The sequence below is a fragment of the Brachycentrus maculatus genome, unplaced genomic scaffold (assembly GCF_059751285.1).
Source record: "Brachycentrus maculatus isolate JH-2025_06_01 unplaced genomic scaffold, ASM5975128v1 h1tg000097l, whole genome shotgun sequence".
NCBI lineage: Eukaryota > Metazoa > Arthropoda > Insecta > Trichoptera > Brachycentridae > Brachycentrus > Brachycentrus maculatus.
Genome location: NW_028280851.1, coordinates 281,261 through 307,986, shown reverse-complemented (window position 1 = coordinate 307,986; position 26,726 = coordinate 281,261). Strand labels below are relative to the sequence as shown.

General features: G+C 38.7%; 1 protein-coding gene across 11 annotated transcripts in view; it reads right to left on the bottom strand.

The window, feature by feature from the left end:
- Positions 1 to 1,516: 1,516 nt before the first annotated feature.
- Positions 1,517 to 26,726, bottom strand: part of tai (basic helix-loop-helix family member taiman) — a 220,435-nt gene continuing 195,225 nt past the window's right edge. For 7 of the 11 annotated variants that reach the window (XM_088258479.1, XM_088258478.1, XM_088258481.1 and 4 more), the window contains 15 exons: positions 26,233 to 26,421; positions 25,332 to 25,587; positions 23,976 to 24,609; positions 22,343 to 22,687; positions 20,165 to 20,394; positions 18,960 to 19,145; positions 17,889 to 18,087; positions 17,280 to 17,387; positions 15,799 to 16,132; positions 15,396 to 15,505; positions 14,412 to 14,580; positions 13,167 to 13,292; positions 8,690 to 8,893; positions 5,346 to 5,410; positions 1,517 to 3,396 (listed from right to left, as the gene is read on the bottom strand). In XM_088258479.1, coding sequence (XP_088114605.1) covers positions 3,328 to 3,396; positions 5,346 to 5,410; positions 8,690 to 8,893; positions 13,167 to 13,292; positions 14,412 to 14,580; positions 15,396 to 15,505; positions 15,799 to 16,132; positions 17,280 to 17,387; positions 17,889 to 18,087; positions 18,960 to 19,145; positions 20,165 to 20,394; positions 22,343 to 22,687; positions 23,976 to 24,609; positions 25,332 to 25,587; positions 26,233 to 26,421 — 3,224 coding nt within the window. In that variant the 3' untranslated portion in view covers positions 1,517 to 3,327. The remainder of the gene's footprint in view (positions 3,397 to 5,345; positions 5,411 to 8,689; positions 8,894 to 13,166; positions 13,293 to 14,411; positions 14,581 to 15,395; positions 15,506 to 15,798; positions 16,133 to 17,279; positions 17,388 to 17,888; positions 18,088 to 18,959; positions 19,146 to 20,164; positions 20,395 to 22,342; positions 22,688 to 23,975; positions 24,610 to 25,331; positions 25,588 to 26,232; positions 26,422 to 26,726) is intronic. The other 4 variants (XM_088258473.1, XM_088258474.1, XM_088258477.1 and 1 more) reach the window with 4 other exon arrangements.

Genomic DNA, 26,726 nt, shown 5'->3' with positions numbered 1-26,726 from the left:
TTGAACTTTAAAATGTTCTCCTGAAAAATCATGTTTTTTGATTTATGACGTTCTTGAAAGGAGTGAGCGATATGATACCAGTTTTTTTTTTTCTTCAAATACTTTCAATAAACCTACCATTGATGGGGCCACGTCTGAACAAATTCCTACACATAACTCCCATGATATTTTTAATTATTCTATGTATGATGATATAGAATCAAAGATACCTAGTCCTATCAAACGCTCGGTAACCTCCTTGCAGCATAGGAATTGATTCACTATTTCATTTTCATTAATAAAACAAACGAATCCTAGTACATGTGCTTCGCAGCTAATGTCAGTTGACTCGTCAATTTGCAAAGCAAAATGTTGGTTGGGAAAGTTTGTTTGCAATTTTTTTTCTCGATATCCTACATATTTTTAATTCTATTTTTTATTGTATCATCCAAAAGGAATTTTCATAAGTTCTTTTATTGTTCATCGTCAAATATAATTTGAACTATTTCACAACATGCAGATATATTAAAGTCTCTGCTATAGTATGTGGTTTTAACTGAACAGCAATCAATTCAGCAAACTTATACATATGAAGCTAGCTGTGCGTTATCAGAATTTTTCAAAATATTTAACTTGTTTAGCACACAACTTCACTTTGCAAGGGTGCTGCCATCTAGCCACTATATTTGCAACTCAAATCGCACAGTAAATGATCTAACATAAAATTTTAATTTTTATAAATTTGTGGAGAACTTGCAATAAGCTCGCGGAGAACCAGTGCTCTGCGGAGCACCGGTTAAGAACCACTGGTCTACATAATTGGAGGGCATGTATGACTTGATGTATGGACGTGAAGAAAGCTAGGAGTGTAAGTCAGGACAGAAGGTGAAACCAGGTCACTGATCAAATAATTTTATTTCATCAGTGACTTTTAATTTTTAAGTGGGAAAATCTATAAATTTGATGTTTTATTATACCATTGATAATACTTATTAATCGATCGGAGCTCATGGAACATTATTTATTTTCGCTTCCAGGAATATTTTTGGATAGATTTTGTAGTTCAGAGAATTAATGTAGATTCAGAGTAATTCCAGTATTCGGTGACGCCCGCTCTTCCTTCATTATTTGTGAGGTCTACAACAAGTACTTACCTATTACCTGTTGAGCAACCTGCAATGCAGTAAGCCACATGTGCACTACACGGAATTTTACCATCCGGCAGTTCGGTTTTGAAAAATTAAAGCAACTACGACAGTTTAGCGTGATCGAATTTACGCGCAACGTGTTCACGCACCGATCAAGAGCACCGATCCGAAGAAAGATGGACAAAAGCACAAGCCAATCTTCCGTTTTATATGCTAACTGACGTGCCGACCGGTGAAATTCCGTGTAGTGCACAAATGCCCTAACTCTAGATAACAACTGGAGACAAGTGTCGAATAGTTGAAAATCACTTGTAAGATACTTACCATGTATACGGTATTCAATAAAATTTGTTATTTGGGTACAGAAATGAGAAAACAGCACATTTAATATAGATATTTATATATTTGAAAACTCCAATAATGTACAAAAAATACTATTGTAATAAAATTATTTTATCATGTATTTATAATGCCTGTCACTATTTAATAATTTAATTTGTAGGTTGGTTGGTTGGGCTCGTCGCTAGGAACATCAGGAAGTGCCGGAGCGGGGTGACACCCTCCTACGCTGAGATCAATGGGGAGCCACCCCCTCTCTCCCGGCACTCCCGCTACTCCCGGTATTTCCTACTCCTACTCCGCTACTCGCTACCCGCCCACCAACAGTGGGATGAAATCTTTACCAAAATACTTGTACTAAAATTCTAGCGTACAAACTGTTTTGTATACTTTTTATTACCAAAAATAAAAGCTATTTAGTTTGTTTTAATATCAGGGCGGTCGCGTAGAAAGGCAATCGAGTTGTAAAAATATAAAATTGGCGCGAGGATGGCTTCGCCTACCATCGCGTCTTTATCATATAAATATATATATAGATATATATATTATATATATTTTATAAAAAGGAATAATGTTAACATTTCAAACAACCTATTACGAATAATATTATTAAATCAACCATCTCGTTATATCGTTAACAACTTTGGTTGTGTATTCTACACGTAAACAAACATATCGTTAATAGTATTTACAAATATCCGTAGTTATAGAGTGAAAACAAGGTATTCCAACCGCACATAGATACAGATCACAAGGGGGCTCAATAAATATACATAGTCGAGTTGTCGCAGGCTGAGTCTGCAGGACGTCTCTGAGGTATATCTCTCTCTACATATCTAGGAGCGACTGTCACTGGCTTCTGCCACCGCGCCACCCCGACCCACCGAGAACCGGTCACTCGGATACACAATTATAATGAGATAACTTTAAATAGAAATGCAACATTTTAGGGAACTCTCCACAGCCAGCTACAATCCGTCCGGCAGGTCGCAGGCCACTCCGACTCGACTCTCTCCCTCTCTCCCTCTCTCCCCCTCCCCCCTACCCCGCCCCTCTCTCATCCCATAAACTTTTTAAAACATAAGCCAAATACATACACACACACATATACATTCACATACATATATATGCATATACATATACATTACGCTGCTTATAATTTTTCTTACAGGTCAATAGTAAAAACGAACATGTCATTCCACATTTTAAACATCTAATCAGCGTACCTTTATACATTGACAGAATAATTATTTTTTTTACACTTTTCCATAAATATCTTTATAAATCGTATACATTCTGAAAATAAACAAAAATCTGCGTATGAACCGCACGGTCGACATTCCAGAAGCGATGAGCGTTTATAGCGCGACGTGTCGGTAGTGGGATGGGGTGGTGGGTGGCGGGTGGTGGGTGGCAGTGTGGGGGAGGACGGGGAGGGGTGGGGACAAGTGCGCCGACACTCGGGAGAGACGGTTCCTCCGAGCGTAACGTGTAAATACACCTAGTAAGTGAGTTACAGCCATTTAGGTACTGCGTAGACCAATATTATTATAACATACGCCTAACAACTACATCCGTGCTGCATCTACGGAGGAATGCGCGGCCGACTGATCCCGCACTCAGTCCGGCATCGCACTCACTGCCGATTCCGTTACATTAATTATATATTACATTACATAGCACATAATAAAATTCTTTCTCTTAAATATTATGTATAATAAAAGCCGTCCACTTAGGAATTGTTTAAATTAGAAAAAGTGTCCGCACTCCTTTCTCTTTCCACTGTTATGTACAGCTCGTGGGCACATTGCGCATTATGTATATATGTACAGGATACCCGGAATCTCCGCAGCCGCTCCCTTCACTCCGACAGCAGCTTCTGCAGCAGAGAGGACTTGTGATCACCTCCCCTGGCTTCCTCCATAGTAGTCTGCAACACAACACAATCCTTACTTCCTTTGCTGCGCCTCTGGTACATCAGACACCCGACACCCGCAACAGTTACACACAATTGAGTAGTTCACTTGCAAACCATGTGATGTCTCCACTCGGTAGAAAATTAAAAATATTTACCTCCATATCAACATAATCTGCCAAAACTTGTTAGAAAGTTAGGAAGTTAGGAATAAAATGGAACAGAAAAATCGATACTCTTGCAAAACTTGCTATACCGATCGACAGTATAGCAAGTCTCTCAAAAAAGCTCAAATCGGTAGAAGATTTGATATTCTACCGGCTGCCGCCATTGGCTAGATAACTTAATTTTTTAACATAACGTGGTTTGCAAGTGGACTACTCAATTCTACTAACAATTTTATCAATTCCACGTGAACATTCTTCATTACACTACAGATACAATAAGCATTACCAACATAAACAACATTCTGACTAAAACAAATCAGAGAAAAGACAATAAGCTTTAAAAAAACATTTTTCCCAAAGTCCATGCCCATATATTTTTTTTAAATGTAAATCATACGGGATTGTCATATCCTTTAAGCAAAATTGTTTTTTATCCAAATACTTTTCTCATATTATTTATTACAAAATTATTTGTTAGAAGCATGCAAAGGTGCATTAACTATTAGTTAGTAAAACAAGGGTTAGTAAAAACTCCCATTCCAAGAATATGTTTCTTAAATTAAAAGGCACAAAGTTACTGGCTTAATATTGTTACCATATCCAGGTTGAATTAAATAAATAAAAAAGGAATGAAAACAAATAAATAAAAAACATTGTGTTTTTAGTACTTATTTGAAAAATACAAATCAGGTGCTTCAAACTAATAAATTGCTTTTTAATAGATTTATATTATCCACTGACACTTCGTGATGGAATTGCATTTTTAATTTATTATTAGATTAAAACCAATATTTTTAGCTTTTCCACTTTTTTATTTGACCAGCGACCGGGTTTCGTCGTTACCGACATCATCAGACCAGTCTGATGATGTCGGTAACGACGAAACCCGGTCGCTGGTCAAATAAAAAAGTGGAAAAGCTAAAAATATTGGTTTTAATCTAATAATAAATTAATAAATTGCTAATAAATAATTTTCTTCTCCAAAGTGTTGCTTAACGCTACTTTGTGATTGTGATATTCTTAAACTAGGGATGCAAATACTTAAAAAATACAATTAACATTTTAACTAAAGCAGGTAGTATTTGTTAAATCACTCAACAGGTATTCTACAAAAAATCTAATTAATAAATACATGATTGTATCCTGAAAATCATATATTGCCAAAGTCCACGTTTTGGGAAAAATATGGACTTCTATTTTATATTGGAATCCTGTGATTGAATATTATCGATATAAGGATAACAATGCGGTATTTTCATTGATATTATTTTACTCTTTACTAACGTATGATATATCTTTGGATTAAATTGGATCCAAAAAGGACAGTAAAACATAGATAACTGTATTTTCATACTGAAAATATTAATAACTCTAACCCTTCATAACCATACTTTATTTGATTTATTACAATTATAGCCTTATTTCATAAGAAATTTCTTGTTTCCATTATCTCAGTGGACTCGGCCCTTTTTGATTTCCAGGATTCAATTATATTAGGAAATGTATTCTACTATAACACTATCTATCTTACAAGAAAATATAAGAATTGCTCAAAGTAGACAAAGCAGAACTCACTGAAAAAAAGTTAACATTTGCAAAACAATATTTAAGAAGAAAAAAAACAATAAACTAGTTGATGATGGCAAAAGCACAATTCACAGGAAAGAAAAACAAATCCAACACGAAACTATTGCATAGCGAAGGCGGTAGTATTGCGGGAAGGTTGCAGGATTGAGTAGAAAGCGCAACGGTGCCACGAATTAGAGAAAAGCAGCGCGGAGTGTCGGAGTGACTCACCGGAGTGGTGCTGCGGTCCCAGGGCTTCTGGGCGCCCCCCGCCGCCCCCGCGGCCCCCGCGCCACCTGCAGGCACACCCTCAGTCACCTCTCTACCTCGGAACCCACCACACCGAGCGCCACCCCCGCACACACACTGACCGCCAACCGACCTCCTTATTCTACTCGGTTATTCTTAACGGCCGCCAACCAGTAACAACACTAAAGCCCCATCGAGGAGGTGACAACATACAACAATAAATATAATGGGGATATTTTTAAAATATTTACTAAACATCACTTTTTAAACTTTGTGTATTATCAATGGTTACATTATAACAGAATTATTTTAACTCCATGGTATTATTATGTATACAGTTCTCCAAGCGCAGTACTGTTGTCACTGGTTAAACACTGGTAGCACAGAGTAATTGGGTAGAGTAACCATACATTTTAACCGTAAATGATTTGTCAAAAATAACTTTAAAATGGTCATAATCACTCAGAAATAACCATGGTGAACCCGAATGATTCTTTAGTACCGGTATCATTGATTACAAAAACTAAAAAGTTCACTGCAAAATGCAACACGGCATTTCACGGAATTTCTCCCATAGTATTACATAATTTAATGGAGAGTCTGGACCTTGGCCTGTAATGCAGCCCAACGGCATACATTTTTCAGAGCCATACGAACAATAACTATTGACAAAATTATTCAGTACCAATTAGCATTACACCAAGGTTCTTACACATAAAAATGTAGAACATTTTAAATTAGATAGTATATTGTAATTTTCCAAATCAGTCAACGAGATCTTCTATATATATTTTTTAATTGAAATTAATTTAATTTAATTTGAACATCACTTTATCTTAAAGTCTTTTGTGACTGTGTATCAATGTATTCTGCATCATTTTCAAACACCATATACGCTATTTGAAAATGATGCCGAATGCATCGAAATACATGTCACGATAAATTTGAAGAAAAAGTGGTATTTACCGAATGAAAATTAAATAAAAAAAAAGAAAAACTGCTGAACCTATGTGTGTTTAGGAGATATGGATACCATATTGGAAAAATCGATAAATTAGAAATAAAATTGTAGAATAGCAGCCAGTGTGGAGTGGGGTTGACCGTAGCATGAGAAGACAAAGCCTCGCCCGGAATGGGATAGTAACCATGTAGATATGACTTTATATTTACTATATTAAAAAAAAATTACCCAATCCTTTTTTTATAAAATAATTTTAAATAAAATAAAAATTGTATATTGCGCCTTTGAAAGTAGTCATTACAGTAAACGTAGATTCGTCATGTTATATTTATCGTCTTAGATTTTTCATTTTACTAACAAAGCTTTGTCTTTTGTCATTCTTATTAATAAACCATATGTCCTTAAAAATATATATGAACTATTTGGATTCGGCACTTATTGTGGACTGAAAGTACGATGTTATCATTTTAAAATTCAAAACCGAAATAAACAAAATTTCAAATTAGCAAATTTGAAAATAAAAAATTGTTTTCCATATACAAACTGTTTCAGAATTTATTCTTTGCCTATGGACAGAATTAAAATTGAACGAAATCGGTAATTCAAATTGATGATTGCAAAAAACATATCTCTTCTATAATTTTATATTTTATTATTCAGATGATTTTTTTCAAATTGCTTTTTGTTTTTAACATTATTTTTAGCTTAATACTCGAATACTGTGATAATTTGATAATTTGCCTGTCAATTTCAAATATGATTTTGCAATATACTTTTAATGGTAGATTTATTTTTGATTTTTTAAGATTTAAAACCATAAAGTCGTTATATTTGTCCAATCACGGTGAAATTCAAACTTTCAAGGGTTATGTTTCCAAATGTATGCTGAATCCAAATAGTTTTTTTGTGATTTTATTTACATTTGAATAATAAGTTTCAATGTAGACCTTAAATAAACATGTACATATTGTTATCCATATGCTCAAGTATTTTTGTGCTACATTCCAAATCCCAGGTATATGTTTTAAATTGTTTATTATAAATTGGTATACGACATTGTAAAATATTAGTCACCCTTTTATAGGAATAATATTAATCAGACATAGTTAGCCCGATAGATCATGCAGAATAGTGTGAGAAGTGAGTGAGGAAGGGGTGTGATTATCTACAGTAATGTCCCTTATGCGGGTCACCCTACACTATGCACCAGGAACATGTTGGGAATAATCACATTGCACATTATCCCGTCCCATTAACTTGTCCCAATCCTTACATTATTTCCACATTTAACTCGGTATAATCACATTACACTCTAGTGTAGTCAAAGCATTTGGAGAAAAAACAATGACATTATGGATGTAACTGGTTTGAGTTACACAGATCTGTCAATATATAATGCAACTTTAAGATATTACGAAATAACTGAATAAATTCAGACGATCCACGACTTTCGCATAAATTCATACAACATACTGCTTCATAAATATTTAAAGGTAAACATTTTTTTAAATAGGTACCTCAAATACCTGCTCTATTCCATCTCTCGATACATTTTTGTATCAATCAATATTAAATAATTTCTACCTCAGAATGACCAATTTCCTTCTAGATTCATAATATTTTTTTATATAATTGTTATATAAAAAATATTGTGAATATAGAAGGTGAATAAAAAAAATGTTGTAAATCTTTATGTAATTGTTTTTTTTTACATTATAAATTTTTTCCCAATTTCAGAATATTTTTGACGCTATCAAGATAACTATTTTATTTATTTTTTATTGTTATTATATTTTACTTTATTTTATTGAGATAACTATTTTTTTTTTTTTTTTTTTATTGTATGGTGTTTTAATTCCACTATCATCATAGAAAAAAGGCAGTACACTTTCATTTTTAACTTTCACACACTTATTTATTGTAACTGCAGACAGTTGGTAGAATTCCATATTAAATTGTTGGGTAATATGTATATCCAAAATTAAACAAGGTTTATTGGATTGAATTCTACATTTATTTATGTATATGTTAATACGTTGAGTGTTTGATAATGTCTTAATAAGACGAAACGCGTCACGTATTAACATATACATAAATAAATGTAGAATTCAATCCAAAAACCTTGTTTAATTTGGGATATATTACCCAACATTTCACACACTTATAAGGAATCAGTTATGAGGTATAAATTATATCAGGAATAAATTATAAGGTACGAAAGTCGGGGATCGCTTACGAAACGGAATTTTGGACAAAGTCTGCAACACAAGTATTTATGAATAAACCATAAATACTACCATCAGGATTATTATAGTTCCTGCGGGGAAATAAGTGTGTTATTGGGTAGTGACGGGAGTGTCTGTACCTGAGGGGGACATCTCGAAGGAGAGGCCGAGCGAGTCGAGGTCGGGGGGCGGCTGGCTGAGCATGTCGGGTGGCGGGGGGCGGGGGCCGGGGGGCGCGCCCCCGCCGGGCCCCGCCCCCGGCGCGCCCCCACCCACGCCCCCGCCAGTTCGGGCGCCGACCACCGCGCGGAGCTCGTTTCGCACATATTCCGAAGTCATGCCGCCTACAAAACGGATTAATAACAAAATTAGTCAAATTATAAATAGTTAATATTTTTTATTAACCTTTATCCGCACCCTATGGTGCATAGGGCACTGAATCGTATTGACGCATTGTTATCTCGATCGTTACTTACATGAAGGCAAGGTGATCACACCTGCGCTAACTAGTCCAGGGTAAAATATTCATTTATGTTCACCCCCTACTGAGAATCAAACCCGGGACCTTCAGCACGGTAGCTAAAAACGCTAACCATTGAACTACGGAGGCGGACAAAATATATTCATTTATTTATCATACACGTATTACAGTATAAATTTGCAATGTGTCCTTACTGAAATTTCCCGTGCCGAGGACACATTTAGCAATACTCTTTTAACAAATTAATTTCTAGTTACTTGTCCATCAAGAGTCACCCCTTTATAGATGATGTGACCGATGAAATGATCTATTTCATTCCCACCAACCACTTTACTGATACATAGTTTAGTTATTTAATGACTTTATGGATAACGGGGGCAATCGATACATTGAATTGGCTAGAACACTCATAACAATCAAGTTGAATCTATATCAAGCCAATGTAGGGCCATATGCACCATCTTGTGTGGGTCAAGGATCAGGGAGGGAAAGAATGTCATAATTTTTTCCCCTTAAATTTAATAAAACAAGTGAATGAGTTTTGACTCCTACTCTGCCACATCTCGGTTCTTATTTTCGAAAAATAATTACTTACACTTATCTGAAATATTATTCAATCAAAAAATTTGTGTAAATCCATAACATTATTATTTAATATAAAAAAAAAGTTAAACACCTTCCGGATTAAAAGGAAACTATATAAATTATTGAGAATTATTATAATTTATAAACTAAAGGATGAAAATCATAAAAATAGAAACATTGATTTCTGTACTGGAATAAGACACTGGAGAGCAAAGAAAGACACCTAAACTGTTTATATAAGATACTTAAACAAAAACTAAAAAAAATTGTGGGTGTTATGGCATTCAGCGGTGAATCCATGACAAGATCACATAGAAGAGACGAAACGTTAATAAAAAATACCAATTTGCATCATAAAGCAAAAGGACTAAGAAAAAATATCTAAAGAACACCAAATATGTACATAGATAGTTGACAAAATTCAAATTTAAAAAAATCTGGTACATATTATACCCAGAACTCCTCTGAGCCTCTTCACTTCTGAGCATTAAGCGTGTGTTTTTCCCCACTTCAAACACATTGAAAAAACTGCACACACAAATAATCTGCAGGTAGATGTGGTTATAACGAGCAAGAATGCCTGATAATTGCATTGTTACTGTTTATGCTGTAATTTAACTAACATAAGATACAAACGACGTAAGCATGTGAGCAATTAGCCTAAAAAGTGTCATTAACGAGATAACATGTCAGGTAAACTCACAATTGGCTAGTTTCTTCGGGCCTTACTTAGTGGTAAAAATATTATAATTTAAACCAAGAACAGAATTCCACGGTTGTTTAGATGAAAATGTTTTTAATTTCTCTCGTGAGGCAAACCCGGATGGAGTAGTCCATATTACAAATTAGATGACGATATAAACTAAATTCAGAGTAATTGAGGACCCAAGAGAAAGAAAGACCTAACATCATAGGTAGTTTATCTTTCTTAAGGTATTTCATATTATTTCATACTATCATACCGAAAATTTACTCTGTGTGCTGTAGACCAATAGTTGTATGGTGTAATATAATCAGTACACAACCCAAAAACTAGTTTTAATAAAAGCAGAAAATATTCCCTTAATATATGGGGTAAAAACTGGGTAACTCAAACAATGATAAACTGCAAAATCTGGTCTGACTATTGATATTTACATTTAACACTTTTGTTGATTCTAAATAAAAGAGCAACAAAAAAAACATTTCAAAATGAAGTTTCCTTCATTAATCTTGATTTTTTTTATTTCATTTCATTAATTGTGTCAACAAGAATTACTATCAAAACATCCCCATATAAGGTTGCATATAAAAATGATAGAATTATGAAATATTTTTCCAATTATGGTACATTTAATGTTGAATTCACAATCTTTCAATACAGCGTAAGACATATCAAGTGATAAGAAAACTTTAAAAACATTATCCATTATTATATATAAATAAGTTCCATATCTTTAAAAACATTTTTGCAGTTAAATCGTTCTTTCACCGAGATACTCAATATGTATCAAAGGAAAACACCGTGACAAAAACATAGAAGCTAGTATCTACATATATGAATTTTATAATTAGGAATAGGATTTCTTTACTACAGCAATAATTTAGTGCAAACATTTGTAATTTATATGGGTATATTTGTGTGAAAGTGCCAGGATTATATGGAGTGATGTGAATTTAAAATTATAATTGCTTTTTATTCAAAGTGCTTCTCGTAACCAATGTCATGTTTCTAAACATTGTACCATTGTTGCGATTGTTACAAAATACCAAAAATGGGTTGACATCGGCCATAAACACATATGAGGATGGTGAGATCTGTGCATACACATTATACCTCGTGTATTTGTGAATTAATTATAATATTTTCTTTAGTACACTCAGACCTCGCTTTGCGTCGTTTCACTTTGCGTTTTTTTGAAGTTGCGTCGTTACTGAATTAAGACTCATTTTCAGTATCTTTGAGGTTTATATGATTTCCAAAGGAAAATAGCAATTCACTTTGCGTTGTTTCAATTTGCGTTGCGATATTTTGGAACGTATCTACGACGCAAAGTGAGGTCTTAGTGTATTTATGTTGTTTTGGCTTTCCTTGCGGTGACTAAAGATAAAATTAATAATCATAAAACAATAATCCATTTATTACGATTGTAACACATACCAAAAACACAATGATGAAATAAATATTAACCATATAGTTTTGTACCCACATATACATATATTAGTGGTACCGGAACATTTTTCATCATTTCCAAAAAATAATTTCTGTTTTTTGAAAAATTTCAAAAGACTCAAAAACATTTCTTCAAGAGATGAAAAGTGGGAAAACAGCATCTTAATAGAAAGGCAACAAATTCAACGGCTGGACCAAACTCAACAGTTAATTATATTTTTAGTGCAAACTTCCGTTCTTATTTTTTCCTGATAACCACTTTTTTAGATCAATGCAACATTATTTGTATTGAAATATTTTTAAAAAATGTATATATTTTAATTGAAAAACGTGAATATTTTCCGGTAACCCTAATACATATTTATTACAGAATATTGAATACATAAACAAATATTGATTATACACATTATTAAAAAAATGATGTCACACATGATTAGCACAATAGGAGAATTTTTTGTGAAGTTGGGAATACATAATGGTGTTAGTCACAGTACACAGTATATTAGAGTGAATTAGCTATGTGAAAAGGCTTGCGATCATTACACTATATTATAAAAGCTTTAATTAATAACAAAAAATACTGAAATTGTGTTCTTATACCAGAATTATGAACACCATATCGATATTGATAAGCATCTAGTCAGTAAGCTAACTTTACTTTTATTTGTAAGAAGAAAAAAACATGCTTTAGTTTAAATTGGTAATGTCATGTTCCTGTACAATCGTATTAGTAATTGTACAATAAAAAAGGGAACAAATTGTATCTATGTACGATTGTAGCGGTATAATAGTAGTATACAATGTTCAAAGGTGTTTATGGAGCATGTCACTCGACATAAGCAAACGCTACATCAGTGCGTCTGGAATTTGTGAGATTGCACTACGTAAGGTAAGATGCGGGGTACATGCAAAATATCATCCATCTATTGGACATAGTTGGCTCTCGCAAACTTCAAACGCACGGATGTCGACATCTATCGTGTTCAGCTACATACTACATCATACACCCTCGTACATTGTAAGAACGCTACAATTGTAGCATATTTTGGTACAAAAATGCAAACAGTGTACCTTCATGCGGGACTTGGCGCTACACGCTGAGGACACATCTATACAGAGCTGGTTTTGAAATAGAAGTAATGTTCAGATTTCCAACACGATACTTATCCGAATAGATGGTGTTCATAATGACCTCCGGTCTGAAGACAATGGTGACTCTTTGAGGAGCCGCGGTGGTACTTACTTTATAAATATGTATATATACACACAAAGCGCTAATCTACCGGTCACACACAAAAGGGCGAATGTAGAGACAGAGGTGCGGGTCATGGGTGAAGAATGATGAGACGTATGATGACGCACACACAGTACACAGTACACACACAGCCCCGGTACTTACTCATGTGGTTGTTGGCGTGGTGGTGGTGGGGGTGCGGGTGGGGGTGCGGCGGGGGCAGGAACACCTGCTCCGGGGGGTAGGGCTCGCCCCCTGCCGCTCCGCCCATGTAGTAGCCACTCCCGCCCCCTTTCCAAGTTCATTCTCAACATTAATACTTCCCTGACACACAGCCCTCTCCGTGGAGAGTGTCCTTCTATATTACTGACGCTAGACATTTCTCCGCTGAGGCTCATTACGGCGTATAAATAAAACTTAATTTTATCACAAACACGATATGCTAAGGTCAAGAATAATAAAAAATTACTTTTCAAAAATATATTTTATAATTTTAAAAGCGAGTATGTTCACTACTGTATTACTGTAATACCCATGCATCTAGAAACTCTCTGGTGCGGAATTCATTTCGATATTTATAACCTTTTCCAGAAAAATATACTATATCTCGAATAAAAAGAAAGTCAGTTAATGGCACTACTTGTTACTGGAAAGAAATATTAAGTCAAGTAGCTGGCCTCGCATGCCGTCGCCATCGTAGGTAGTTGTGAGTAATAGGCAATCATCTCTACGAGCCAAACGGCATGCGTAAAGGACTAAGTCTAAACTAGGATACTAGAAGAAATTTGTTAGTGGGTGATGAGTAGCTCTGTTTGTATTAACATGTTATCTGGATGTGTCCACAGGTACCTACCTGTTCCAGTGCCTCCTGGATAATAAGTACAATGATAACTCCCTTCACCATTCAAGCATATTTGGTTTGTGTAAAGATATTGCTTTACAGCAACAGACCATTGATGCGCTTAATTATTGTACAGGAAGTTAAATGTATGGCAACATAGCATTTTATATATCATTTGCGTTACTTATGGTGGGGACTGACCGGAATCATTTTGTCGTAATGTAACACGTTACGATGCGAGCATTCGCAGTCAGTACAGCGAGCCGAGCTTGTTCCGAGTACTCCATCCGATGTTCGGATGCTCGCCGCGAATGTTACGTTACGAAGAAATGCACCGGTCATTCCCCACCTTAACATATTTTTTACCATATGTTATTCATATTTAACTTTAAAACAAATAATGATATTTACAGGTTTATTGATAAGGGTCAGTCTGGCATCGAGATCAGCTCAATACAGAAGGCACCGGTCTAAGGTTAGTGGAATCAAAGGTTAAAGGGGGCATGTTGTATATGGTGTTGTGTGTGGTGTGGTGTGGTGGTGAGGCGGCTCGTGAGGCGGTTGGTTACCTTGCATGGCGGGCTGGTGCGGCGGGTGGTGGGCGGGGTGCGACAGGTGGCGCTGCAGGCGGGGGGTGGGCGGGCCCAGCGGGTAGGGCGAGGGGGGCCCCGACAGCGGAGTGTGCGGGGCTAGCGGGGGCCCGCGCTGCCCGCTGTAACCGCTCTGCTGTAATGCCAACAAAAACCGGGGATATTACTAATCCTTGTAACATTTTTATTTCAATTCTCAGCAACACACGGAGTTTCCACTAGGTAATTGGAAGAAAACGCCTTTTTTTTTAGTAAAAAACACATAAAACCGGCTACAAATCCTTTATCTTTATTCAACACGACTCTCGGGTTCAACGCATGGCTGCAATATTTGTATTGACACGGGAGCCGTGTTTGACATACGTGTGTATGTAAATGATAAAGTGAAGTAATCTCAGTCACTGGAATACATATATCCATTAATTTAGTATAGTGACAAGACACACAAGTGTAGGAGAGAAGTAGTACTAACTGTGAGTTGGGCACGATTCATTAATCTAGTGTAGTATGTAACAAGATGAACAAGTGTAGGAGAGAAGTAGTACTCACTGTGAGTTGGGCACAATTCATTAATCTAGTGTAGTCACAAGATAAACAAGTGTAGGAGAGAAGTAGTACTCCCTTTGAGTTGGGCACGATTCATTAATCTAGTGTTGTGACAAGATAAAGGAGAGAAGTAGTACTCACTGTGAGTTGGGCACAATTCATTAATCTAGTGTAGTCACAAGATAAACAAGTGTAGGAGAGAAGTAGTACTCCCTTTGAGTTGGGCACGATTCATTAATCTAGTGTTGTGACAAGATAAAGGAGAGAAGTAGTACTCACTGTGAGTTGGGCACAATTCATTAATCAAGTGTAGTCACAAGATAAACAAGTGTAGGAGAGAAGTAGTACTCCTTTTGAGTTGGGCACGATTCATTAATCTAGTGTAGTGACAAGATAAAGGAGAGAAGTAGTACTCACTGTGAGTTGGGCATTGAGCATGGGGTTGATCTGCTGCTGCAGGGTGAGCTTGTAGGGGGGCGCCTCCGGTCCACCGGGTCCCGCTCCGGGAAACCCGCCGCCTGCGTTACCTACAATATTACCAACACTTGTAACTACCGGACTGACCACACATGGTACACAGCGTGTATCACATCAAAATGAATATCTCAGTAAAGGAAAGAGATAGAGCTAAATCTGGGATTGTATATGATAGAGGCCAGTTATAAGAATGCTTAGAGCCGCGTTAAGCCAAACAGTCGTAACTTGAGTTACGGCTAGTTGCCCATATAAGTTCAAATCGGATCGGCTTGTCTATTGGCCTGTTGCAAATGGACAAGTGTTGGCATGAACTGGCATCCCTAATTATGGTGAGTTTAGTTACCGTGATGGTGGTGGTGGTGCTGGTGGTAGTGCGGCGGGGGCGGCGGCTGCAGGTAGGGCGGCGCGTCGCCGGTGCGCTGCAGCGACACGTTGGGCGGTGTGGGCGCGTTGAGCAGCGCGTCCATGCTCACCGGACCCGGCGCCTGCGGGGGCCCGCCCGCCGCGCCCACCACCAGCTGCTGCTGCTGCGCCTGCAGCAGGCGCGCCTTGTGCGCCTGTTGCTGCGCCAGCACGGCCTTCTGCCGCGCCGCCGCTGCGCCGCCGCCTGCTACCGGGCCCCCGCTCGCGCCCCCGCCAGTCGTATACCGCCCGGCCCACGCCGTCGTCGCCTGCTGCTAAATGAACAAATCCATCATTCACCTTCTGAACGCTGTTTATATTACGGCTGCCATATTTTCCCTCGACGGGACATTTTGATACTGCATACGAATGAATTCTCTCGCAAACATTGATCAAATAGATTTTATTGATATCTGTATAGTAAAGAGATCAATGAAAAATGAAAAAAAATACAATACATATTAAGGGACCAGTTAAATTTAAATAAATAATATTTACATTTGGTTTGTAAACAAACAGTCCCACATGGAGATTCTGCCTGCTTTAACCAAAGATATGGTTAAAAAGGTTAATACATTCCTCTGAAGAATTTACTTGGAGCGGGTGTCTCCCACCAAAGCACTTTTTAGCATTTCAATTACAACTTAAAATGTATAGAATCCATAATAACTTGGATTCCGTAATGTCGCTGCCAGTTAGAACATAGCACCGAGTAATATTGTTCCTATTAGTTGAATAATAATAATAAAATTGGATAAGTTATACAGCGTCATTTTCGTAAAATACTACCTCAAGGGTGCTTATTGCCATGGTTCTGATACACCAGCATAATTGAGTTACTTATAGCTTCTTATTCTCATTTGTTTGGGGATCCTATTCCCTAGGTCTGACTAGACATACTTCAAAAACGGAAAGGAATGCTGTATGCATTGAAATAGGTAAGAATTTGTAAATGAAACCACTTATATTTATTTTAATGAGTAGTTTCAGAAGCTACAGACGCTTCCATCTTCGGGTCTCAATATAAACGGCTGATAGTTCTATCACTGTCCTACAGTGCTACGCGCCTATCGAAATCGCAGATGCCCAAACAAAGGATGCCTTCTACGACTCTCGCCATGTGGTCATAGCCTCACTTTCAAGATGATATAGCGTGGTAGAATTGGGAGATTTAAACGTGAGAGTCGGAACAGACCCATCACTTGGCCCAATGGTGATGGGAAGTTTATATTCAGACCCGAAGATGGAAGCATCTGTAGCTTCCGAAACTAGTCAACTCAAATGGTAAAAAAACAAGTGTTTTCATTTACAATTACAGTGAATGCCGAAGCAATAAATGAAATAGGTAAGTGCTACTTTGATTGCTACTCCAAGACGTTGGGTTCAAGAGTATTGAGATAATCTATTAATAATGATAATTACCGTGGTGTTAGGATAGGCGGGAGGTACTCCAGGAGAGGATGGACTCTTCACAACAGTCTCGCACTGCATCAGACTCTCTTGAATTCGGTTGATGGCCATTTTTTCAACCTGAAAAGGAACAATCATTTGTCAATATCTCCATCCAAATATTATCCATTAACTCTGAGATTTAAAACATTAACTTCAAACATCAATCACTTAATCTAAGAACTGTATGTATTCTTTCATTAATTGATTCGGCAGTCACTTTGTGGTAAAATCTATCCATTTTTAATTAATGTTTTACTCAGTAAATACCACTATTTCTTAAAATCTACTGTGACACGTTTTTCGATGCATTCGGCATCATTTTCAAACACGAATGCATCGAATTATTAATTATATTGGTGATTTTAAGAAATAGTGGTATTTACTAAGTAAAACATTGAAAATTGTATTCTTACTTTTAAAACGTAGTTTCCATAAGAAAATTTATTTTAAATAAGAAAATATAGCAAAAACCAAAATAAAACTAAAAACTCGTTTATCTCAAAACTACTGTTTTTAACTTGCGGCTATTTATTTGTCTTTGCGCATTAGAGGAGTAGTAAGTGGCCTATCGCTGTCTACCTGGTAGGAGTTGTGGTGGTGAGGGCTGGCGTTGGGCGCCTGCCCCGGCTGGGAGGATATGGCGTTGACGATGTAGTTCATGAACTCCGAGTTGTCCTGCGTGTACGTCTCCGGCACGATGTCCATCACCTCGTCCAGGATGTCCGACAGCACGCTGTCCGAGGTCATGTCGCCCGGGTAGCCCGCGCTGCCGCCCGATCTAGTCACAAGCATAATTAACATTAGCCGCCTCCTCCTGTCCTCATGAACTTCTCCGTGGTCAGCATGCATACATGCAAGGCCGCACATATGCGGTGGGCACGTACAAATATTGTGGAGTTTTCACTTTTTTTTTTGTCAAAGAACCCAAAATTGCCACAAACAGCTGGTAATTTTTTATTTTTTTATTATACTGTAAATCAACATTTTTTTTCATGATTACTATTCTTCTTCTTCTTCTTCTTTCCATGTTCACTCCCTAAGTGGAGCATATGGCCAACACGAGACGTCTCCAAGTCACTCTGTCACGCGCCTTCAGATACCTTGGTACACTCATGGTGGAGGATAGTAGTGTCCAGAAGGAACTAAACGTACAGCTCGGAATGGCTGGAGCCATATTCAATAAAATGCGCAATGTCTGGGACTCACTGCTTTACTCGACAAAAACCAAGTGTCGTCTCTTTAATGCCTGCATCCTAACAGTGTTGCTGTACGGATGTGAGTCGTTGCACCTCACCAAAGCTCAAAGCAAGAAACTAGCAAGTTTTGAAAATAGGTGCCTGAGGCGAATACTGAGTATAAAGTGGTATGACTTCATCAAGAATGACGATGTGAGGAGAAGAACTCAACAGCCCCTCATACTGGAAGTCCTGAAAAGGAGAAGGTGGACATGGTTGGGACATGTCCTTGGATTACTAATACTCAAATGTTTTTGTTAAATTTTTGCAAGTGCTTTATGATTGCATTATTGGTGGTTATTTCGTATGGTACTTGGTTGAAAATCACTTTGCGATAAAGCTCTGAACATTTTTCTACCATTGTAAATTCCAGTCAATCAAAATTGGAAAATAAAATAAGAAATTTTGCACATACCTGTAATCGCTGGATGGACCCGTGGGAGTGGCGGGAGCGGATCGGTGTCCTCCTTGAAGCATCTGCTGCAGGGGACTGAGGACCGTGTTGTTATTACTGTTGCTGTTGTTGGTGTTGTTATTGTTGTTATTGTTGCTGTTATTATTGTTGTTGTTGTTGGCCATGTCGTAGCCGGGGCTCTTGTTGCTGCAAGACAAACAAAACACATTCATATAGCTCAATCGACAGACATTCCGGAAGATTATAGGTTTGTCTGCACAACACTTGATATTCCTCGAGTTCCTCTTGCAATCGGTAGGAACCCGACATATTTAATGCCGTATTCGCATAAGCATTGCAGTCCCAATCGCATCACATTATTATTGTTGGTTATGAAATAAGCCCTTTTCACAAGGCATATTCAATACATCAAACATTGAACACTACCTCCACGACTGCATGTTTACGTGATGAGCTGAATAAGGCTGATAGTTGCCATAATGTAAGTATGCCATATCGTTTTTCTCCCCATATCTTGTCATTTTCATATAACTTTTGGTTGAAAATTGTATAAACCAACAATAACATTTTCATTTACATATCGTAGTCATACCGTGGTCAGGAGATAGTGACCAAGTGCATTTTTTTACAAAAACGTGGTTATTGACTATTTGATATCTTACTGCTTAATATTGTCCTGAAAAAATCCCAAAAGATTTTAAACTTGGAAGTATATCGTAGTCATACAGGAGAAAGTGACCACGTGCATTTCTTACAAAAACGTGATCATTGACTATTTGATATCTTACTAGCTTAATATTGCCCTGAAATAAATCCCAAAGGATTTTAAACTTGAAAGATATTGACTTGTTAAAAATGACTAACTGCATTGATGTTTATTTTCTTGCCAAGCAAAAGTGACTTAAATGGCCCTCCTGAACATTTTACGTTTAACTAGTTGGTCACTTTCTCCTGTACGACTACGATATATTGACATGTTAAAAATGACAAACTGCATTCATGTTTATTTTCTCGCCAAGCAAAAGTGACTTAAATGGCCCTCCTGAACATTTTACGTGTTGTTAGTTGGTCACTTTCTCCTGTACGACTAAGATATATAGAAAGATTTAAAAAAAAAAACAACCGGGTATTCGAATTTAAAATGTTTAAAAGAAGAACGTACTTGGATCTGTTTTTTTAAGTTGTAATTAAATTGAGATGCTCACTTGTTGAGGAGGTTGGCGAGCGCCTGGTTCTGGTGCTGGTAGGCGGGGCTGCGGGCGCTGGGGGGCGCGGCGGGCGCGCAGCGGAAGGGCCGGTGGTTGAGGTGCGGGTTGGGCAGCGGCAGCGGCGCCGTGAGCGCCGACGGCTGCCGCGCCAGCAGCGACGCCAGCATGCGGTTCTTCTCCCACAGCTTGCTCGTGTTGCTGGACTGCCCGGAACCCGTCGACGACACCTACAAAACAATATACACAAATTTAGAGCAGATGTTCCACTTCTACTTCTTCTTCAAACCCTTATCCGCACCCCAATTGTGCATAGGGCACTGCATCATATAAACGCAGTATTATCTTGATTCTTCTTCATTCTGTGCCACTTCTAACGAAGATCGGCGATCATCATGGCTATCTTCAATTTTGATCCTGCAGCTCGGAACAGAGATTTGGTGTTTCTGCCAAACCATTGTAGTAGGTTTTTCAGCCATGATGTCCTTTGGCATCCTTGAGTTCTTCGGCCTTCAATCTTTCCTTGTATGATTAGGTGGAGAAGACGATATTTTTCATTTCTCACGACGTGTCCGAAGTACATCAGCTTTCTCTGCTTGATGGTTATCTTGATTGTTAACACACAAAGGGAAGGTGATCAGCCCTCTGCTTCAGGTACCAGTCCAGGGTAATATCGATTAAATATTTGAGTGAAAAAATCACTTAATATTTATTTGATCCCCGCCCTGGGAATTAAACCCGGGACCTCCAGAACGCTAGCCGAACATGCTGACCATTACACTGCGGAGGTGGCGATGTTCCACAGCTCATGTATAACATTTGAGCAGCAAATGAATCAAATACCCATATTTTTTACACTTAGAAGCAAAACGAGTGTTATAAATTTTGGGAGCAATGTGAGCCACCTTCATTACACTAGTTCGTGATGGGTGGAAGCGGATCAAAGGGTGACAACTCAGTACAGCAAAAATTTGTTCATTTTAAATTGAAGGGATCGAAAGATATTTCGTATCTGTAATTAGCTGACTTTTTTGTTCAAATATATATTATGTTTGGTAATAATTTTAATCTCTCTTTCATATGATCATGATACGATGACATTATATAATCATATTATTTTTCTTCTTTTCTCATAATTTTATTTACAATGGATTGTGAAAGGACCGAAGGAAAAAAATATTTAAAAATTAATCAACGGCATAATATTGTCGACCAATTAAACCAAAATTTTGCAACATTTTTCGAATTATAGAGGAACCTCTCATAATGAGTATAATTCGCTGCAGAATCTTACTCGTTAAACGGAACATTTTTTGTTTTGACTGGCGCGGAGGTCCCGGCTCACAAGTGAATGTCGTGAAAAAGGGACTTGCCCTATCTCTGTAACTCATGCGAAATGTCGCTCGTTAACCGGATCCACGCGGCTCGCATAACCGTATGTGTTTTCACAAAACATTCCCTGTACGCGGCTGACATAACCGTTTGTGTTTTTACTTTACTCCAAGTTTCGAACCTCAGTTCAACTTGGAGGGATTTTTTCATGGTGTGGAACTTTGGATAAAATAATACGTCAATCCTTGGCCTTATGACATCTGTTGAAATATCTGACTAATAATTTGTAACATCACAAGGATAAATAAAAGAACAGATCCCTCATTTTTCTTGCGGTCGGTAATTAGTCCGCGCCATAATCATGCCCCATATCTGTCTCACTCTCGACGCTACGCATCGCCAGTGGGTTAGAGTGACACACGATGCGTGCTTTGATTTATTTATATTACGATCTTATTTGTTTATATTACGATATATTTCAAGAATAATGTGACACGAGTGTATTATAGAGTACCAAAAAGGCACAATGAATCCCATTGAACGTTTTTGCTTAGGTAAATAAATCATTTCTTAACTAAATACATGATAAAAGTAATCATTTAAAAAACAGCGAAATACCGCCGCGCACGGGCGTCTCTCAGGAACGAAGTGAACGCGGTTAAAAGGTTAAGGGAGCAACTTTTTGAACTTTATTTATTGCTCGTTATGAGAATTGCTCATTATGAGAGGTGCTCATAATGAGAGGTTCCACTGTATGGCAAATTAGAATTTTTATTGAGGGTTAAGGAGCTTTTACCGTGTTTATAAATTAAGATACAGACGATAATAATATTGTAGGGCGGTCACCTGCTGCGGTTCGGTGGAGTGCGGCCTCTTGATGGCCTGCTCCTCCTGCATGAGCTTCCTCTTGAGAGCGGAGCTCTGCCCGCCGAGCCCCAGCAGCTGCAGCAGGTCCTCGCCGCCAGAGGGGGGCGCCGGCGCGACGCCCGCCGCCCCCTCGGGCGTGGCGGCCGCGACGCCCCCGGCCCCCGCGCTGGCCGCCCCCGCCCCCGCGCCCACCCCCGCCCCCGCGCTGGCCCCCGTCCCGCTGCCCTCCTTCAGCAGCTGGCTGAGCAGCTCGCTGCTGCGGGCGTTGTTATTCCTGTTGTTTCTCTGCTCGGGGTCATCCTCGTCTGATTTCTCATTCAATAACTGAAATTTATAAAATAAAAATGAACATTTAACACCGCTTCTTTTTTATCAACACCCGCTCCCAGTATGAAATACGAGGAATATAGAAATTTACTCTGAAAACAGACCAATTGCCAACAGTGGACGTCTATATATCGACGTTTAAAGTGGCTTTCAGGAGACAACTTAATTGCTTTTTCTTGGCGACAATTATGACCAAGGGTTGCTGTCACCCATACCCCGATATCACGTTCTTCACAAAGTTGAGCCAACACTAAAAAATTTAACGTAGACATTATCAAAGCAAAGTAAATGTCTATTTTAGGTGTTTGTGGGATGCCATGTTTCACATACCAAATAACTCCCATATTTACGCAAATATCAAAATTATGCACATTATACTATATATCTATACATTATATTATATAACGTTTATTTTTTCGTCACAATATTTTACTTCGTTGGGCAGGTGGTACAAAGTAGATCAATAACTCAAATGATAATTGCGATCTCGTGTGATGTGGATTTGAAATGTAAGGTCCAAGGTTTAATTTTTAATCTGCCACGACTTGCATTAAACGTCACATGAAAATATAAATTGAAAGGAATTTGGGTATGTCGCTAACATAATGGTGAGAACAACATCCCGCAATCGTGTGAACATCCACGTAGTCTGGCAAGCGTCATTCAAGAATAGTCTCTCCTTTAACCCTTTCAATGCCGGAAGGTAATTATTATGGCCGTACCCAGCAGGCTGTGATTTTTTCAACAAAAATGATAAAGCTTTTAGAAAAATGACTGTAACTTTGATAATATTGGTAAATTGTAATATCTTAGGATTTTTTTATCTTCCTAATAGATGTCTTTATATATTCTAATTAAAAAAAAATGGATTTATTTAAAAAAAAAAAAAAAAAAAAGGGAAATATTTGTGTTTTTATTATTTACACAAATATTTCAATTTCATACTATTTCTGTGAGCCTAAGCGGCTCATTATTAGAATTAGGTATCAAATTGTGGTAGAGTGGGTTCGAACCGAGAAACTCTTACTCAAAAGTCCGCGACACTAACCACGGGACTACAACCCGACGCTGGCTTGCGACAAGCCCAAACAAGAGTGTTTCATTTTTTATGGCCGGCCTGGCGAGCACGAAATTGGAGAGCGCGTTAATGCGCTTGTGACAGCGAAACGGTTAAAGCAGTCACTCACTTAGAGCTCTTAGAAACTTAAATATAAAATAAACCAAAGTCTAAGAACTAGCAATCTTTTACTATTCATCTTCCAAGACATAAATAAAACATAGGTACCCTAAGCAGCATGTGGTTCCCTTGCGTGCGAGGTGGTTGGTTCGGGGGCGGCGTGGGAGGGGGCGCGGCCTGGTGGGCGGAGCGCTGCGCCTCCTCCTCGTCCTCCTGGTTGAGCAGCCCCTTGAGGATGAGGTTGTTGCCGGGCGGTGCGGGCGCGGGGGGCGCGGGCGGCGTGGCGGAGGGCGCGGGCACGGAGGCGGGCGTGGCGGGCGTGGCGGGCGCGGGCGTGTCGGGCGCGGGGGACTCGCGCTTGCTGAGCAGCGTGCGCAGGCGCGCCGAGTCGGGCTCGGGCGTGCCGGGCGCCGACAGGCTGGGCTTCTCCTCCTTGGGCTCCTCCATGGCGAGCGGGGAGAAGGGGAAGGCGCTGAAGCCCACCGAGGGGGAGCTGCGCTCGGCCCAGCTGGTGGTGTGCGGGTAGTAGTCCATCTCGAACTCCGAGGTGGGGAAGCCGAAGGACTCGGTGCCGGGGGACAGCGGGAACTGCCCGTTGCGGGGAGCGTTGCCGGACACCCCGTTCCCGTTCACCACCGCCGAGGTCATCAGAGGCCCGCCCACCGGAGGATTCTGACCAGCGTTGTTATTATTGTTATTGTTGTTGTAGTTCCCAGATTCCAGAAGCATCAATTCAGCCTCCCTGAAGCGGAAAAATTTAAACGGTTAATATTTTCCGATATAATTTATATGTCATAAAGTGCACAATTCTGTCTTGCAAGACAGGACCCCAATAATTTTGCGATGAAGACCTTGGTAGAACAAAACTCAATATTTTTAATATTTGAAGCATTTACTTTGTGGTTAGTCATTTTTACTTTATTATTTTTTTACAAAAATGTTAGTAATATTTACTATATAACCACTCACCGATGAGTCAATTCAGTCATTTTTGTAAAATAATATTTTTTTAAATTCTTTTTTTTAAAGAAGCACTTAAATTGGATATAGTGATTGCATTTTTTGGTTTGGATCATTTGTAAAAAAAAATTCTTGGTTTCTAAAGCATATTACTTACTTACTTGTAACCATTATCCGCACCCAACGGTGCATAGGGCACTGCATTGAATTGACGCATTGTTATTCTTGATCATTACTTACATGAAGACAAGGTGATCACTCTTGCGCTTCAGGAACCAGTCCAGGGTAATATTAAATAAATATTACAGTATTAAATCACTAATATTTATTTTCACCCCCCCCTGGGAATCGAACCCGGGACCTCCAGCACGGTAGCGAAATACGCTGACCATTACACCACGGAGGCGGACTATAGCATATAGTTAAGATTTAAGTGTAATGTCTATTGGAAACACAAAACCACTATTTGGTATGTGGATTGATGCTTAAAATAAGGATACTCACGACAAGACGGTGAAGGTGGTCATGAGGAAGTCCCCCTCGTTGGTCAGGGGGTTGTGCGCGAAGTAGCGCGTGTGCGGCTGCGCGGCGATGTAGGGCAGGTGCGGGGCGATGCGCACGCGCGCGGGCGGGCCCGACAGGCCCTGCGCGGGGCCCGGCACGCCCGCCACGCTGCGCAGGTGCTCCGTGATGCGCGCCGCGTCCACCGGGTGCACCAGCGACGCCAGGTGCCGCCCCTCCACGCCCCCGATGCTCGAACCTGCCGTCGCCAACATGTCACCATAATGTAATAAGTCATGTGTCACAATGACAGTAAGTCCTCTACTTACGCGATTAATTCGTTCGGAAGGTTTAGTGTAAGTCGAAAAAAAAAGTGATTTTTTTTTATACATATCGTAGTCATACAGGAGACAGTGACCAAGTGCATTTTTTACAAAAACGTGATCGTTGACTATTTGATATCTTAGTAGCTTAATATTGTCCTAAAAAAATCCCACAGGATTTTAAACTTGGAAGTATGATATAATGACCTCTTAAAAATGACTAACTGCATCCTTGTTAATAATTGCTATACTAAACTATATACTCAGACATAAGAGCTTTATATAAGAGGACGGTTCTAGACAAGTGAAATATCTCTCAAATCTCATCCAGGAGTTGTCCTTCGAACCCCCATATGGCAATAACAGCAATAGCAATAATAGAAAAAATAAAGAAAAGAAAAAAAAGTTCTAAATATGTATAAATTGTGATTTAAATAAATGTATACAAATAAAAAATTAAAAAATAAAATTAAAAGAACTGACCTTTTATTTCACTTTTGATGGCTATTCCTTACTCGTAAATAAGTGAAGGCTTAAAAAAAAAAGAAAAAAGATTGGGTTAGGTTGATGTAGGTACTCACACAATATCTTGGTGTTGATGTCCATCTTGAAGGAGAGCTGCTGCAACTGTCGCGATGTCGAGCCGCCGCCGGTGGCAGGCATCGGATCTTCGTCGCGCCGGATGATGCACAGCACCGAGGAGTTCTCCTCGCCCTCGTGCACTATGCACGCACTCAGCAGCACCTCTGTGTACCGCTCTACGTCTTTACCTGCAGACCCAACCAAATCCATATATGTTAACAAATGCAGGCCAATAGACAAGTCTAGAGCATCTATTTAATAAGCGCGAGTGGGAATTTTGCAAGGAAAATCACCATTTTGTCACATCGGATATTGTTACGTAAAGCAACCCTTTGAATCAAATAAGGTGAATATGTATATTTGCAATGACACAAGTGATGTTGAATTTAATATTGACAGTTGCTGATTTTCACAGTGAAAATTTTCCCCTTAACACGTGTTTGCGGGAAACGCTTAAAAGCATCTTTTACATACTGTTGGAGAGGGCGGGAGA